The following is a 17697-nucleotide window of genomic DNA, read 5'->3' as shown; positions in this document are numbered from 1 at the left end:
TTATCTTTAACAATGCAAGAATTTTTATATTTCCTTATATAAAATAAAATTATCTTTTATTAGTTCATTATATATAATTATTTATCATAACGATATGATATAACTTTATATTAAAATATTTAAAATTGGAGTGTAGTTATAATAGTCCAGTCAGTCATGAATTTTTAAATTAAATATTGCGTCCAATGTGTACAAAAATTTCAATTTTCGTGTTGGTGTAAGTTATTTGTTCTTCAACCAAAAATCCTTTATCATGGATGCTCCCTTCTCACCAATCATAATAGTCGGCGCGTTAGTATTACCTCTGACAATAGATGGCATAATACTTGCATCTATTACTCTGACCCCTTCTACTTTCCGAAGTCTCAGTTCAGGATCTACGACAGCTGTCTCATCGCTATCAGGCCCCATTTTTGCTGTTCCTACAGGATGGTACAAGGAAAATGTTACTTGCCTAGCGTAACATTCTAAAAATTCATCAGACGACCTGTCAAATTTTCTACATTCTTCTATATCCATCCATTGTAATTTAAAATTGCCAAACTCGAACGCTTTCGTGTTTTCTAACATTAAGCTAAACTTCCTTGTATTCTTTAACAGAACTTGAAGGTCTTCGGGGTCTTGAAAGTAATTGGCAAATATAAGAGGATATTCATTTGGATTTTTACTTTTAAGCAATATCCTTCCCCTTGACTTAGGCTTTAACAATGTGTTTGAAATGGAAACTACAACTGTGTTGTTATTTATATCCTTAAACTTTTGCGACACCTCATCTTTAAAGCCATGTAAATCGTAGAGGTCAATATAATTACTCACTTGTGGAGAATAGACTCCAAAATGATATTGTACTTCAGGGCTAACTGCGTCTGGATCAGAGGCGTTAAGAAAAGCGATCACTCTGCTGGGTGTCATATCAGAAAACTGGCCTTCATTAGTAAACATGTATTCTAAAAAGTTACTACCTATTGTAGAAAATGTCATAAGGCTTTCATTATTTGGAGAACTGTAAATAATAGGGAAAAATACGTGATCATGTAAATTTTCACCAACCGGTAGATCAGCTATCACTTCTATATCCAAACTTTCTAAATGTTTTCTTGGACCAATTCCCGACAAAAGAAGTAGTTGTGGTGTGTTAATAGATCCAGCTGATATGATTAACTCTTTCTTTGCAACAACTTGTATCTCCTTTCCATCTTTTTGTATTAAAACTCCTTTCATTTTATTAGTGTTAGGATGAAATAGGATTTTTGTGACATAAGCATCTTTAAGTACATGTAAATTTTTTCTGTCTTTTATAACACTTAAAAATGCCCTCGCCGTGCTATGTCGTATACCATCTTTGATAGTAGTATATGATATGGTGGCTCCCATTTGATTTGCGCCGTTTGCGTCATCTATTTCATTTACACCAATTTCATTCATGCCATTTAATATCATTTCTTCTATTGGATGCCTAAATTCATTCCTGTTTACGTGTAAATAGCCATCCTTTCCATGAAAATTTTTATTGTCTTCGGTTAAAACTGTCGAAATATTTTCACTTTTAATAAAATACGGCAGCACTTCTTCATAACTCCAACCTGTGTTACCTTTAGCAGCCCACTCGTCGTAGTCTAATTTATTTCCTCTGACGTAGTACATAGCATTGATACTGCTGCTACCTCCTAAAGTCTTTCCGCGAGGCCAGGCACAGCGATTTTGTTTATAACCTCTGCAAGCTAATTCTTGTGGTTGTGGTTTGTAGGCCCAATCAACATAAGTGTTCATATTATTATACAAAGCCGATGGTGTCTGAAAAATTATAAAGTTTTGTTTTATGTTAAACTACAGATAGAATAATGAATATGAAGCAATCAAATTTTCGAGTCAATATTGTCGTCTAAATGTCCCATATTCTTCTTAAAGAGTTATTTAAAAGTTTAAAGGTTAAAAAATTTTATTTTTTAAAATTTTAATTTAACCTCTGTGGCCATGTTGGGGTTACCACCCGCTTCAATTAATAATATCTTCCAATCTGCTATCTCACTGAGCCGATTTGCAACTACCGCGCCTGCAGAGCCCGCTCCCACCACTATGAAGTCGTAGCTAGGATCTGTGTTGGTCAAATATAAAATAACAAGATTAAAGCGAAGATGCTATACACCGTACGTATTACTCTAAGATCAAATATAAATAGTGTCAAAAGAATGTACAATGGGGACCACGCACGAACCAACGCGGTGTTAGTAGGCTTTTCATATAATTGACCGACAATCTGAATAATATTGCGGGTGTCTACAATGAAGACGACAGAATAGTGATCTTTGCAGCTATTAAATTGCAAAGATACTCCTAAAATTAAGTGCAATGAAATTATAAAATTAACAAGACGATTTTTTTGGTTCTTGCTGATTTGCCTTGTTTTTAATACCAATTCTCTTTAATGTGTTTCTATTATTCGCTCGTGGCACTAGAAATAGTATAAATGTAGAATGTACCATCAAAAACAGCTTCCGCATTATCAGAAGGCCATAGATGATCTCCTGACAAAGCACACTGCGCCGCCAGCAAACTTTGCAACGTCTGCACGAACAGGGGCCCTACTGCATGGTAACTATTTGCTAGTCCTGAAGATATGATCGGGTCGCACTCCCACATGTTGACAAAATCTGTCACAAAATACATTGAAATTAAACTTTTAATGGTATGTTTTATTTTCGTCTTATCTAGCCTTAAGGTTAACGCGCATTGCACCATTTCTCGCCCAACCGGCACCGAACCGCCTCACCACCTTAACATCGTCGATTGAACCAGTTAAACATATAAATTTGTTTGTTAGACGAGCAGTTTAGTAATGCGCGTTAACCTTTCGCTTATACAGATACGGGCGGTGTGATAGTGGCGCTTTGTTGTCGATTAATGACTTGAATATACCAAATTTTTATGTAATTAGATTCAAAATAAAAGAGAAAGTTATGAAAAAACCTTACCGATGCTGACTTTATCAGGTTATGAGTTCCTTACCTTGGTGTGACTGATATAATATAAACTAAATTGCACTGCACATCAAAACTACTAAATAATACCTTATCTGAGATATTAGCGATGCATAAAACATTATCACGCTATCAGGAATCTTTATTTAAATAACATTTGATATCTATAATTCTTTTTTATGTAACAATCATTTCAGATAAAATGTTTTATTCAAGACTAGCGACTCACCCGGCTTCGCCCGTGTGGCATAAAATATACATACGTCTGATGTCTTGTCATATTCTTTCCCTTCCCGTTAAGGTCCTGTCTTTTAAGTGGCAAAAACCTTAGAACCACCCGAACCGCGAGATGATTTTTCTTTTCCCCTTATTGTTTGTAATAGTGATATCTTGTAAAGTATAATAAATAGTCTGACAAATGTCAAAATGATATGCTGTGAGGCAATTTAATCTACATTAAATTCTCCTGATAACAAATAAATTTATTTGGATTAGGACTAAAATTAAAACCGACAAATTACACTACAATTAACGTGCTATATTAAAACTATAATCTCTGGCATTATAATAACATAAGTTACACATTTACTATTAAATTAAAATGAAAATGCCAAATAATCACAGACTTTATTGTCTATTGATTAGTGTCTTCACATTAATAAATTTAAAGGCAAAGAAACTAACAAATGTAAAGTTATCTTTTTCGTATGTTAAATAATAAAATTTAATTACAAAATTCGGTTTCTAATATAATTCTATATTGTAACTTTATATTTAATTCCATCGTAATACAACCAAATTTTACATTCTTTCCGTCCTTTAGGTGATGTCACTTCTTCAGTTGTGAAATATATTTTCTTTTTATTTTCGTTCGGTCTCTGTCGAACGTTTTGAGACTTCCATACATTGTAGAATGATTTATGTTTACTTGATTGGAAGTTTCTTTGTTTATAATAAGGTCTTCTTGCATAAAATGGACGGATTTTATCACGTTCCGTAAGTTCCGTAAATGGGTTAATTGGAGAATAACCTGACAATGAATTTTTCACTATATTGGTGTTTCCTAATGGGTTTGAGTTAAAAGAATATTGCGGGATGTTATTTGAATACGATTGCAATATGTTTGGATTTATACGATCTTCATCGTACGTCTTTAACACGTCAGAACTATGGTAGCGATGAATGGGATTGTATGAATTTGGAAGCGATGTTTCTTTTCTATCGTTGTTCAAAGAAGTTAAAAGAGTTGTATTTGATCTTCTTTTGTTTGTTGTAGGAAGAAAGCCTTTAGATAGTTGCGGGAATAAGCTAGCTGTTTCATTAAGAATATCTGGAGTTCCAAGTTGGGAGAATCTAATCCTATTAGGTGAATCAGCTTCGATTGTCTCTTCGTTCTGTTTGTATTTACTCTCACAGGGGATAATATCAATGCCACCTTGCATCCAGTCTTCTTTAATCATATCTGCTGCCTTTTCTCCAATCATAATGATCGGAGCATTCGTGTTGCCGCTGACGATTGTAGGCATGATACTACCGTCTACTACTCTTAATCCTTTGACTCCGTAAACCTGAAATTTTTTAATTTTTTCCTTTAATTTTTTTGCCATTTTCGACGTACTGTGCTAATGTTGTAACTCTAGGTTCAAATGCTACAACATAGTTTATACCTTAACATACCATTTCGTTAGAAACTATTCTTAATTCTAAAGAAATCTCTCAATCTTAGTTAAATGTCTTTTGGTCGTGAATAAGTGTTGAGTTTAAAATAAAACAAAAAACATACTCGTAATCTTGGATCGACGACTGCGTTAGGATTGTCAATGCTGCCCATCGCGCACGTCCCCACCGGGTGGTAGATGGTGAGCGAATGGTGTCGCGCCTGGCATTCCAAATGCTCATCTGACATGAGCTCGTGCTGGGTACAGCCCGGGTTCCGGTGTGGGTTGGGCCGCGCGTTGAGTGCCTGAAGGGCCGGTTGTTGGACTAATGCCTCAACTATCCGAGCGCCTTCTATCTGTGATAGCAATAATTTTCAAATTAATTATCACGGACGAGTTTTACACGGTTGTTAATTAATGTTTTATTTTGTTGTAACTCAGCTCAGCCAAGCCAAGTTGTTGTTTTTTTTAATTATGCAACACTTATAAAAGAATTTTGCCATATAACCTTTAAATACAGTGACTTATCTAATTCCATACCACTTAATAAATAGTTTTATTTTATGCCTTGCTGAAAATTAAATATTCACTACTAAATGATACATAATCTACCGCAATGTGTATTTTATACAGCAACTATTTACTACTTACCAGTGTTTTTAAATCTTGTGGATCCTCGAAATAGTTTGCGTATATCCGTGGTGGAGAGAAAGGATTTCCGTCCTTTAATTTTATATATCCTCTGCTCTTAGGTCTTAGTAGCAGTGGCACTATAGAAAAGGACGGTTCAAACAAAACATCCTCGTATAGTTCGGCGTATGTTTCATCTGTCAATCCATTAGCTCTTTTTCCAAATAATCCACCATCCATATTGTCTGATGTGGGGGCAATAAACAGTTGAATATCAGGATAGTCTTCCGCGGGATCCTGGTATTTCGTGTTGACAAATGCCATTGCTTCTGCCTCCATCATGCTATATAAAGAACCTTTTTTATTTACTACAAAATCGATAAGATTACCAAAAGACCAAACCGAGTTTAAATTAAAGCAATAGTCTGTACCGTTGTTGTACGGATTGTCGAATAAAAAGGAATGACCACCCATCGCGACATGATCTTGAAGATTTTTACCCACTCCAGGTAGATTAACAATAGGGTAAATACCGACCTCTTTCAAATGTTCGCTATCACCGATACCAGACAACATTAACAGTTGTGGAGATTGAATTGATCCTGCTGATAGAATTATCTCTCGGCTTGCTTTGATTATTTTCGTTTGTTCGTGCTTCAAAAATTTTACACCATATGCTCTTCTGTTTTCATCTATAAGTATTTTTTCAACTAAAGAGTGAACGCTGATATGAAGGTTATGTCTTTTAGAAACGGGTCTTAAGTAACCTTTGGCCGTGCTACATCGCAGACCGTCACGTAACGTTGCATGGGAACGAGTAAAACCCGTTTGAGATGGTCCATTGGCGTCAATTATTTTATATCCTAATTGCTGCGAAGCTTCTAATATTTTCCCTGTAATAGGTTGTTCATATGCAAAATGTTCTATGGATATGGGTCCACCGACTCCATGATATGGATTATTTTGATATTCCGGTATCCTCATGTCTTCAGATTTCAGGAAATATTTTATAATTTCATCATAAGACCAGCCAATGTTGCCCATTTTTGCCCAATTGTCGTAGTCACGTTTGTTACCTCTTATGTACAGCATTGCATTTAGAGTACTGGAACCACCAAGTACTCTTCCTCGCGGCCATTTGCACCTCGTGTCAACCATACTTAAACAATAAGTGTCACTAGGTTCTGTCACAAACTGCCAATCTATGGCTGATGTTTGTAAAGCTGGGAATAAAGCTGGAATGTCAGCGAGTACGTTTTCATCCTGACCCGCTTCTAGTAGAAGTATATTCCAATTTGTGTTTTCTGACAGTCGATTAGCAAGCACTGCACCCGCGGAACCAGCACCAATTATAATAAAGTCGTAACAATCGTAAAGATTTTCGAACGGATAGTCTCTGACTCGATGTTCTGCGTCTTCTATATCTGGTCTGTACAAGTGTACAGCCATTCGGAGTATTATCATAGCTCCTAGACCAGGAAGAAGACCAAATAAAATTCTAGTACTAGACACAGCTGTCTTTATCGAATACTGGGTGTGAGTGGACATGTTTCCTAACGAATACTACATCCAAATGAATCATTTTACATTTCGTATGCTAAAGTATTGAATGACATTTGATTCAGCAGATTTTTACGGTGTAGCAAGTTATTGTTTGCTTCGGGTCAAGTTATACTTTTCATTGCACAGAGTAATGAATTTATTTTTCATAATAAACATTTTTATCTATTGTTTATTAATTTTTTGTGCTAATTTTCAGCATTTCCCAATGAAATATTTATAAGATGACTTTAAAACTGCTTTAAAACGCGAAGTTTAATTCCCAGATATAGAACGAAAAGAGTATTTTGCTTAGCTGCAGTTTCATATCTATATATATATATATAAAAGAAAGTCGTGTTAGTTACACTATTTATAACTCAAGAACGGCTGAATCGATTTGATTGAAAATTGGTGGGCAGGTAGCTTAGAACCAGGAAACGAACATAGGATAATTTTTACCCCGTTTTCTATTTTTTATTCCGCGCGGACGGAGTCGCGGGTAAAAGCTAGTTTATTATACAAATGAGCGTATTAGTTTTATTTTAGTAAAATTTATGTGTATTCGCAGTTATGACCGTTGACTTCTCTAATTTGAATTACTCTACACTATTGTTATTAATTGAATACAAAGTCGATTTACTTTTAAAAGTATTACACATTTAACTGTAATCATATTAAAAACATATTAAAGATAACCTTCAAAGGTAATAAACGGTTTATTTAAAGAAACATAAATCGTTTTGTTATCATTTATTAGATGTCGCACATGAATTATACATATTTACTTAAACTAAGTGCATAAAAATAAATAACTTAAACTATTTAATAAATTATTTACATCAATAAATTTTAACATAATACTGTTGAATACTAAATGTATAACTTGTACATCAGGCGTAATACCTTGATATTCTTCTGCGCAGCCAAAACTGCTTTATCATGTCGCTACCTTTCTCTCCGATCATAATAATCGGAGCATTAGTATTGCCGCTAACTAGAGAAGGCATTACACTGCCATCTATGACACGTAAACCTTTTACCCCGTACACTCTTAGCTCGCTATCAACGACAGCTTCTGGGTCCCAAAATGGTCCCATTTTGGCAGTGCCCACTGGATGGTATATTGTACAAGTATACTGCCTGATCATACATTCCCAGTACTCGTCAGTATATCTCTGCATTTTTGCACATGCTGGGAACACGTGTTTGTTTAATACTGATCCGTGTCTTTGAAAAGCTCTAGTTTGCGATAATGCGACAGCAATCTTAACACCCTCTATCAATGTTTTAACATCTTCTTCCTCAGTCAAATAGTTCGGGTAGATGTAGGGATAGTCGTACGGACTGGAACTTCTAAGTTGTATAAAGCCTTTGCTTTTTGGTCGTAGCAGCATTGGAATTATGCTCCACACGTCCATGTTATTTATGGGACGGAACACGGCATCATAGAATTCATCAGTGAGGCCGTGCACTTTACGTAGTTGTTCCCCGCCATCTGAATTTGTGGAACCCGATATGAAGTGAAATTCTATATCGGGGAAATCATCTGACGCGTTTGCGTATTTTGTGTTCACAAAAGCTAATCCCTCCACACCACCCATGATAGTTAAGGGTCCTTTACCTAAGACCGCGTATTCCATTAATGTGCTGACTGTGTGTAGACGGTGTTCCACTATAGATATCTTCTTATTGACCATAAATGTCAAACCACCTGCACCGATATGGTCTTGAAGATTTCTCCCAACTCTCAGATTTTGTACGATAGGAATACGATGTTTTGTTAATTCCTCCGCTGGACCAATACCAGATAGCATCAGTAGTTGTGCGGAATTTATCGTTCCAGCTGATAGGATGACTTCCTTGCGAGCTCTGACGCGTTGTACCATTTTATTACGTACGAATTCGACACCAAAAGCTATCTTAGTTCTTGGATCTATTAGTACTTTTGTGGCAAATGAATGCATGGCGATATGCAAATTGTTACGGTCTTTTGCAGGTCTGAGAAAAGCCTTTGCTGTAGAGCACCGACTGCCGCGACGGACTGTTCCTTGGGCGACCATAAATCCCGTTTGATTCTCACCGTTGATGTCTCTATTTAAATATCCCATCTCTAAACCACCTTCTATGAAGCTGGATACTAGCGGCGTATGATACGGTGCCTCGGCAACTGTCAAATATCCTCCAGTACTGTGATAAGGTGTTTGAGTCAGATAAGGATTTTGGTTGTCTTCAGATTTTTTAAAATAGTACAATACGTCCTTGTAACTCCAACCTTTGTTTCCCATGGCCTCCCAGTTGTCATAGTCCTTTCTGTTTCCTCGTAGGTACAGCATATAGTTTAGTACCGAACTACCTCCGAGGACTTTTCCTCGCGGCCAATTGCATCTTCCGCCCTCCATTGCTGTAATAAATCGGAATATTAAATAATGAAAAGAAAATTAATGATGGGTAAACATAGGCAGTAATTTTATTTGTTATACTCTTACCTAAACAAGAGGTTCCTTGTGGTTCAGTCTTGTACTTCCAGTCTAATTTACTGAGTTGCAAGTATCCCGCCAGAAGCGGCACATCCGATATCTCCGTCTCATCTCCACCGGCTTCTAAAAGAAGAACTTTCCAGTGACCGATCTCGGAAAGTCTGTTTGCGACTACAGCACCTGTAATATAGAGAAATAATAAGTTAATAATTTGTGAGGATTCACTAATCAAGGTTTTAATATAATTATTACTTTGTCTAAAGCGCGAAAAAGACTGTCTTTTTATATCAGGCCTACATATGTCCACTTATAGAATGCATCTTGATTTGTTTAACCACCAACACGACTGATGAGTTCATATTTATACAAAAAAGGTATGGGACATACTAAGATTCCTGTTTCGTTTTAGTATGAAATACTTACTGACCGGCAGAGCCCGCTCCCACTATGATAAAATCATATTCTGGCAGCAGGTGATCACTGGTCACGTCCGCTGGCCTGCCCTCTGGGTCTGTCTGGTCGTATTGGTAGTATGCCACTGCAGCCACCAGCATCGGAATGAACCATGCCACCTAAAAGATTACGTCATGAGCATTACACGGTGTTTTGATGATTATAGAATACGGTTACTAAACTTCTTGTGACGTCATTTATTTCTACACCCAGATTCGTTTAACAGTCACTAAGGGAATCGCTTAGTACAGATTAATTATGAATCTATACTAATAGACTTTTTATGTTACCATGTCATGACTCAGTGTGGTAATAAGACTCAGAAAGTAAATCTGATTTTTTTGTTGACTTTATTTTTTATTTACAAAAATTGTCTGCGTCGTGACTGATGGCAAACCAACGGAGCATACATAGATAGATATTTAAAAAAACTTTGCTGGAGTGGTTGAAGCGCCATTTTGTACATGTATGCTCAATAATTTAGAATATCGAGTTGTTAGGATCTATTAGTTTAATTTACCTCAGTGCTCGCGGTGGCGATGGCCGAGCCGGTGATCACGTCTGCGGCCGCGTTCATTATCGCACTCATCTTCTCTCTGAAACATTTATAACAATAATAAAAATGTATGTAATTACACCACTAACTTAGGATAGACTCCGAGCCCCTCGGTCGGGACGTATAGTGTGCTGATGATGATAATAATGTCAGTCAAAATCTCGGTGTAAAACATTTAATATCTCTGTTTTATGTCAAAGATAATGACAGAAATAACGATGTATTTATCCATAGTTTATGGTCTCAGAAACCTACGCTAGGTAATGCGTAATTTCGAATACATTTTAATAGGTATGTGTTTCGCATCGTATTATGCCGAAGTCAAGTTCACCGCTAACTACTCTTTGGGGCGACGGCACACGTTGACATAACGGTCCGTCCTACTTGTAAAAGGATTTTCATACACTTGGTAAAAATAACAAGCCAAAAAAAAAATCAAGTAACAAATAATAAATTTATGAAATTATTATAGTTTATTTCCAGTAGCACACAATTCAGTAACCGTATTTGAATATTTATTTTAAAACTGTACTATATTTTATCCCATCGTTGTCACGCTTTATGATGTTAAAGCATTTTTTTCCTTATAATGATGTCTTTAAATTACCAAATCATTTGCACAAAATATATCCCACAGAACTTCGTAAAGCTGCGTAAACTAGTTATTATTATTTTAAATTTTGTCTAATGAGTACACAGAAATCATACTCTATTCCTATTTCATATAATTACTAGCTTTTACCCGCGACTCCGTCCGCGCGGAATAAAAAATAGAAAACGGGGTATAAATTATCCTATGTCCGTTTCCTGGTTCTAAGCTACCTGCCCACCAATTTTCAGTCAAATCGATTCAGCTGTTCTTGAGTTATAAATAGTGTATAGATAGATATATAAATATAGTAGTAATAAACTAACACGACTTTCTTTTATATATATAGATTCTATATCATTATTTTCAAGGCTATTTTTTAAATTAAGAATTGGCTTATTTAGAGTGTTAGTGGCGTAGTTGCTTAGCGTTTTTCCGAACAGTGTGCATAGTACAAATATTTGAGATTATCGCCATCGTACCGTCATCAACAAAAATTATATTAAAATTAGTTTAGCGCCCTATCGGGCATAAAATACACCAAAAATCTCATACAGACCGAAATCTATACGTCCAATGTATTTTTTGAATTTTATACGACTGGTGGTGATCGGTTATACTGGGCCAGCGTGGTTCACTATGGCCTAGTCACCCTAACTTTGGTTAATCCCCGAGTCCTTCGGTAGGGACATATATGAGCTGACGAGGAAGGTTTATTTGTATTGACGTAGTATATGACGATGACTGTGCGAATAATTTCTTTATGTGATGCATACTTTTCTTAACTTCCATGATTTTTAGAAAGTGAATTCGCTTCACTACACATCACAATATCTTACGGTCTTCGTGTACGATCCAGAATATTAAACGGTTCCGGTGAAAATAACTAGTGTTATATAACGTTGAATCATACTGCTATAACGTTAAACATTAATTAAAAAGTACAGTTTTGTTACAATCGATTTTCTGCCTTAATATATTTGTTATTTAAGTTAAAAAAACAAGTAGTAGTAGTATTTTAGATATACTAAATGTACCCTAAGGGTCTGCCTTTTATTATCAGCCTCGTATACGTCCCCACCGAGGGGCTCGGAGTCCACGTTAAGTTAGGGTTCTGCCTTAGTGACCATAAATTTTAAGACTAAAAATTCTATTATTTTAGTCAACGTTAAAAATTAATTTTAAGTTCTTTACGAGGCAGGCAGGCATGTTGACATTTTTAAAGTTCCGAAAAATGTGCTCTACTTGTCAATTTACAGATAATCAAGTTGAGCTTTTAATACGCTCAAAATATGACAGATTTTATTGGATTTTACTGTACTATTTACCTACGTCTTTTAGTGTTAATAAATAAATGAAATAAACGTTAACGATAACTAATATAAGATGCATTTTATATTTACAACAATCAATAACAAAATGGAAAAGAATCTTACCTTTAAACATATAAAACTTTACATAATAAAACACAAAGTGTTGACAATCTCTTACAAGTGAGCACTCTCATAATGATGAGTATGACATTGTTAACACTTTCACTGCTGATCCTAATCTACAAAGTAACAGTAGTAACACTTCCCATGCCGTCTACAAAATACTTTATAAACTCAACAATGGCCCTTTATTTAAAAGAAACGGTACATTCTAGAACTAAATTACGTATGGTTAGAGAATAGTTCTGTCAACGGCTACTTTCTACGACGGACTGTTTGCGACTACGTTGGCCGTCGGAGAAATGGTGGGAGAATCCTTTCTTTGGTTTGGTTCTTCGAGCGTGACGGAGGTCAGGAATGCCAGATTATGCGTCATTTTGACCTCATTTTAATACAGGTTATGGAAATGTTTTGAACTAGAAAAAGAACCTTGTAAGAATATATTCGTCTTAACTTAAACAAATTTACCTTATACCAGTTTTTTTTTTTAATCTAATTAATTAATTATTGGTTGACAGTCAATGTTATATACATTGACTGTCAACCAATAATTGCATCCCAAGTAGGCTAATTTACTAAAGATAAATTACTTATGTAATAAATAAGAATGGTTCAAAATAGATCGCACCTATTTAAAATCTCTACAAAGTCGTATTCTTTTTTCTGAAAAAAAAATTGAAAGTAATGACAATATCTTTTTTGCATAGCTATTTTTGCAGTGGAAACTGACTGTAATTTAACGGTCTTTTTTATGAGTGACTGAGGAACTCGTAATTATTTGTCATAGTTTATTTGTATTTCAATAAAGCTTTTACGAATATTTTAATAGAAACGATAAGAAGAAAGTTACGTTGCGTTTGTCAATTTATTTTTTCGTAAGTCATTTCGAGAGAAAGTAAATAAAGAGTAAAATGAAACTAAAAAGTTTTCCTTATTGGTATACTACAGCTGTGTTGAATTTTTAAGTAACCATAGTTATAATATGTAGTTAAAGTTATTGTTCTATTCTATGTCACACATAACGATTTATTTCTTTTTATATATTCCTACTATGTATCACCTGCGGCTCCGTCCGCACGGAATTCAAAAAAAAACATAATAAGTGTCATATGTGTTAAATTATTCAAACTTTCGTGAGACATTATCATTAACTTATATAGGAACGGCTAAAACACTCACGTATAATATATCATCAGGGTAAAGGGCCTAAGAAGAGCTCGAAACTAGTCGGTGACGACACCGGATATGTATACGTGAGTGTTTTAGCCGTTTCTATATAAGTTAGTCACATGTGTTCTTCCAAATTATGTTCTACGTCTGTGATAAATAACATCAAAATCCGTTGAGCTGTTCCGGAGATACCTTGTCACAAACGTACATCCATCCATCTTAATACTTGCATTTATAATATTAGTAAGATTGTTCTTTAGATGGATGGATGGATGTTTGTTTGTAGGTATCTGCTGAACAGTTAAACAGATGTTGATAAAATTTGTCATGTATGTAGAATACAGTCTAGAAGAGTAAATAGGCTACTAATTAAGTTTTATTTTTAATTCCGCTCGGATGAATTCACGGGCGACAGCTAGTTTCTTAAGTGGTTTTTCTAAATTATAGACATACATAACTTTAGCACGTCCTGGTTATATGAAGCTTCGTAATTGAATGATAACATGAATAAAAAACTTGAAAGTGAAAGTACAGTCTGTGCATTGAGAAAGAGAACCTGTTAACTTGTAACGACTTCAAAACAAACACGCCAAAGTCGTTGCCCTTTTTAATACAAACTAAAATGGCTTATACTGAAGAAATATCTTATTTTACTTTCAGATATCCTATAACTTAAAACGTAGTCTAATTTGATAAATAGGATAGATTTTTTAAGGTGTACTAAGTACAGAACATTAACATTAACTACAGCAACAAAAACGTACATATTTTCTTGTAATTGACGTCATTGTAGTGGTTTCATTCTATGCAAGCTGTTGGTGCAAGGCTTATGTAATAACTAGCTGACGCCCGTGACTCCATCTGCGCGGAATTAAAAAAAAACATAATAAGTGGCCAATGTGTTCTTCTTCTGTTCTGTGATAGTTTCTTTCAAATAATTATATTTGCAATTTTAAAGAATAGATTTATTTTATGTATTTAAAAACTTTAGGTAGGCTATCTCAAGTTATGTTTTTTTTTGTTGTTTTTAGGTAGCTGTTTCGGTTCAACTCAGAAGCGTACCATTGTAGGCGGCTATGCGTGGGCCTGGTGGCTGGTCACTGATGTACAACGAATTTCCCTTGAGGTAAGCTTTATATTTATAGCTGTTGAGTTGATAAGTCGGGCAGAAGACTAATCGGGACCTTCAATACTTGCCACTTTACGTGTTATGGTTACACAGTTAACCCTTTACGTGCTGACAGTGGGTTATAGATGCCGCTAGCCAACTAAAATAACTCCTACGAAATGGTTTAAGTCACAGTGTCATGTTCCTTCTGTTATTTCCGTCAGGTAATGACACTGAATCCCATGTGCGAGTACGTGGAAACCGCTCAAGGCGTGCCACTAACTGTCACCGGAGTGGCGCAGTGCAAGATCATGAACGAGGACGAATTGCTCACCACTGCTTGCGAGCAGTTCCTCGGCAAGTCAGTTAAGGAGATCAAAATGACAGTGCTGCACACCTTGGAAGGACATTTGAGAGCTATACTGGGTAAGTAATAACAACATGTATTAATTTTTATAAAAGCGCCATCTAGTAGTGAATTAATAAACTATTTTAGTAACGGAATATTTGTAGTTCTTATATTTGTCACTAGATGGCGTTAAATGCGTTTCGAGTGCAATTTTCAAATCGAAAATATTTGATAAAATTTTTATACACTTTTAATTCTCAATACCTACTCACAAAAATAAAATAACAGTTATCGTTATTAAATAAAGTGGTTACTATTACTATAGTATGACCTTTGATTATTAGACACCGACCTTAGAGGAAGCGGAAGTAACTTCAGCCCTTTAATATCGGATATTTTACTTTGACAGAATTAAAACCTTGGTGGTCTCGGAAGTTGAAGTTGAAAATAGATAATTATAAGTGTTACAATAATAATTATCTACTAACAAGTTGACCACTGCCTTATACAAAACGCTTTACCTTTGTAGGTTAACGTTACTTTCCAAAAAGCACAAATCTTTTATGCATTATCCGACACAATTAGTTACAAATTGCTATTCGTGTCGGTAATTTTCCCAAGCGATGTCTTTCATAACGAACAGACCTACTTTCTGTTAAGGGCCTCGTCAACACAAAACGTTGGAGACGAGAATTGATTGCTACGTTTTACTCTTTAATACTCGTCATTAAGTGACGTGTCCCCAAAAACTTAGCAGTCAGTTTAGTGTACCTTGTCTTGAGTTCTATTCCCAATTAATTTTTTTTGTTTTTATTTTTCACATTACAAGTATCGATGTATAGAGACCGTGATATTGAAGTCAAAATGCTAATAGATCTAAACTAGATTCTAGATTTAAGAACCTTATTGAACCAAACAAGCTGTTTTATAATTTCAAGTTATTTATGCGTCGAACTAAGTAAATTAAAAAGTCAATTAATTATACCCATATTTTTGATATGTTAACAAGTTCCTTCTTTGATTATAGTGTGTTTAGATTTATGATTGTATGTGACCTAAATTACAATGGCTGCCGCTAGAGGTCGCACTTGACAGCATCAAGTGGGTCGATGATCCACTTCAGAATTACGAAATGTTTCTTTTCGACTACAACTCAAGTTCAAATATGTACTTTGGTTTTTTTCATTTAATTTGCTGTTACATTCACATAATAACAACAGTAAAACCTTAACTTCTTTGTAGACCTCTGCCGATATTCTAACAATATAGTGGCAATTAAATAATACACACATATTAAACATTCTTATGTCTCGTTTCAATTTTATAATACACTAGCTTTTACCCGCGACTCCGTCCGTGCGGAATAAAAAATAGAAAACGGGGTAAAAACTATCCTATGTACGTTTCCTAGTTCTAAGCTACCTCCCCATCAATTTTCAGCTAATTCAGTTCGACCGATCTTGAGTTATAAATAGTGTAACTAACACGACTTTCTTTTACATATATAGATTTTGAGTAAGAGTGAGATGGGTGACATCATGTATTTGTATAGCCGAATATAAACATCGTTGTAATTTATGACAATCGTCTAGGTATCGCCAAACATTTCGGAATTAGTATGATTTTTGTTATACTTAACGCCCGATAGGGGCGCTGCACAGATTTTAATACAAATTTTATCGCGTTCGACACGATGGCGATTGTCACAAATATACTTGCTAGGCCCACTGGAAGCGCTACAATCGGCTTCACTTCCTTATAAAATGAAGTTGACTCCATTATTTCCGCAATGTGGCGATGGCTTTTATATTTCTGGTCTGGCTGTAGACATGTAATCCGCTGTCAATTTCGTAGCACAAAATAGATTGTCTAATTTTCTAATTTCTTGTTTCGAAATGACGTTAATTATTACAATACGTGAATGAAAACATTATTTCTCAGCGATGTGAATGACCACGGCATAGTGTGATATGGAATTTAGACCGGGAACTGAAACATAAATAATATATATGTACAGTCGTATGTAGACAGCTGTGGCCAATTTATTGTAGTGTTTACTTTAATATTTTTTAAGACCCAAAATTAGTACCACAAATATACGCAGTATCCTTGTTAAGTAGCCATCATAGTACAAAGTATACAATACGAAGTGAAACTATGTTGAAATAGTGGACAATATTGGTAACAATTTGTGAGTCATAGCGAACCTAAAAAGTCCTTGGCCTCTTTACTTCATGGTAAATATAACAAAGCAAACAAAGACATTTCTTTTATTCATTACGTTTACTTATAGTCGAACAAGGATATGTGGCCCGGTGAAAGGGGCGCTGGTATTGCGGTTAGTTCTTTCAGAAAATTTGTAAAACCTACAAAGGCACAGAATCTATATATATAAAAGAAAGTCGTGTTAGTTACACTATTTATAACAGAAGAACGGCAGAATCTATTTGACTGAAAATTGGTGGGCAGGTAGCTTAGAAACAGGAAACGGACATAGTTAATTTTTACCCTGTTTTCTATTTTTTATTCCGCGCGGACGGAGTCGCAGGTAAAAGCTAGTATAGTATAAAATAAAAAATGTAAAATGACCACTAAATTAAGAAAAGGATCTTGTAACACTTTTTTGACTTTGCCACGGGGGCGCTAGTGGGCTGTCATAATTTAATCTAACTTGCCCATCGGGTCAGATATGTTTGCCAGTCTTTACCTGGAAATATCAAACTTGAAATGTCACTTTGTGACACTAATAAAAGG

At 35.2% G+C, this 17697-nt stretch overlaps 2 protein-coding genes across 2 annotated transcripts in view; one reads left to right on the top strand and one right to left on the bottom strand.

The window, feature by feature from the left end:
- The window catches only part of LOC106709879 (flotillin-2), a 179334-nt gene that overhangs the window by 140592 nt on the left and 21045 nt on the right, over window positions 1–17697 (top strand). The window contains exons 2-3 of the mRNA XM_014501782.2: window positions 14518–14612; window positions 14819–15020. Of these exons, the coding sequence (XP_014357268.1) occupies window positions 14518–14612; window positions 14819–15020 (297 nt within the window). The remainder of the gene's footprint in view (window positions 1–14517; window positions 14613–14818; window positions 15021–17697) is intronic.
- Window positions 7665–10350, bottom strand: LOC106709872 (glucose dehydrogenase [FAD, quinone]). Its single transcript, XM_014501769.2, has 4 exons — window positions 10259–10350; window positions 9713–9857; window positions 9295–9465; window positions 7665–9209 (listed from the first exon to the last, which is right to left on the bottom strand). The coding sequence occupies exons 1-4, from the start codon at window positions 10325–10327 to the stop codon at window positions 7699–7701; spliced, it is 1896 nt and encodes a 631-aa protein (XP_014357255.2). The 5' UTR covers window positions 10328–10350; the 3' UTR covers window positions 7665–7698.

Source organism: Papilio machaon, chromosome 21 (assembly GCF_912999745.1).
Source record: "Papilio machaon chromosome 21, ilPapMach1.1, whole genome shotgun sequence".
Taxonomy (NCBI): Eukaryota; Metazoa; Arthropoda; class Insecta; order Lepidoptera; family Papilionidae; genus Papilio; species Papilio machaon.
The sequence above is the reverse complement of the archived record's forward strand: the minus strand, read 5'-3'. Positions and strand labels throughout refer to the sequence as shown.

Excerpts from the sequence above, each read along its gene's own strand:
- LOC106709872 (XM_014501769.2), bottom strand. The coding sequence starts at position 10,327 with ATGAGTGCGATAATGAACGCGGCCGCAGACGTGATCACCGGCTCGGCC. Across the intron at positions 9,858-10,258 it reads TCGCCACCGCGAGCACTGAG|GTGGCATGGTTCATTCCGAT; the intron begins GTAAATTAAACT and ends GTAATCTTTTAG. Across the intron at positions 9,466-9,712 it reads AGTGGGAGCGGGCTCTGCCG|GTGCTGTAGTCGCAAACAGA; the intron begins GTCAGTAAGTAT and ends TCTATATTACAG.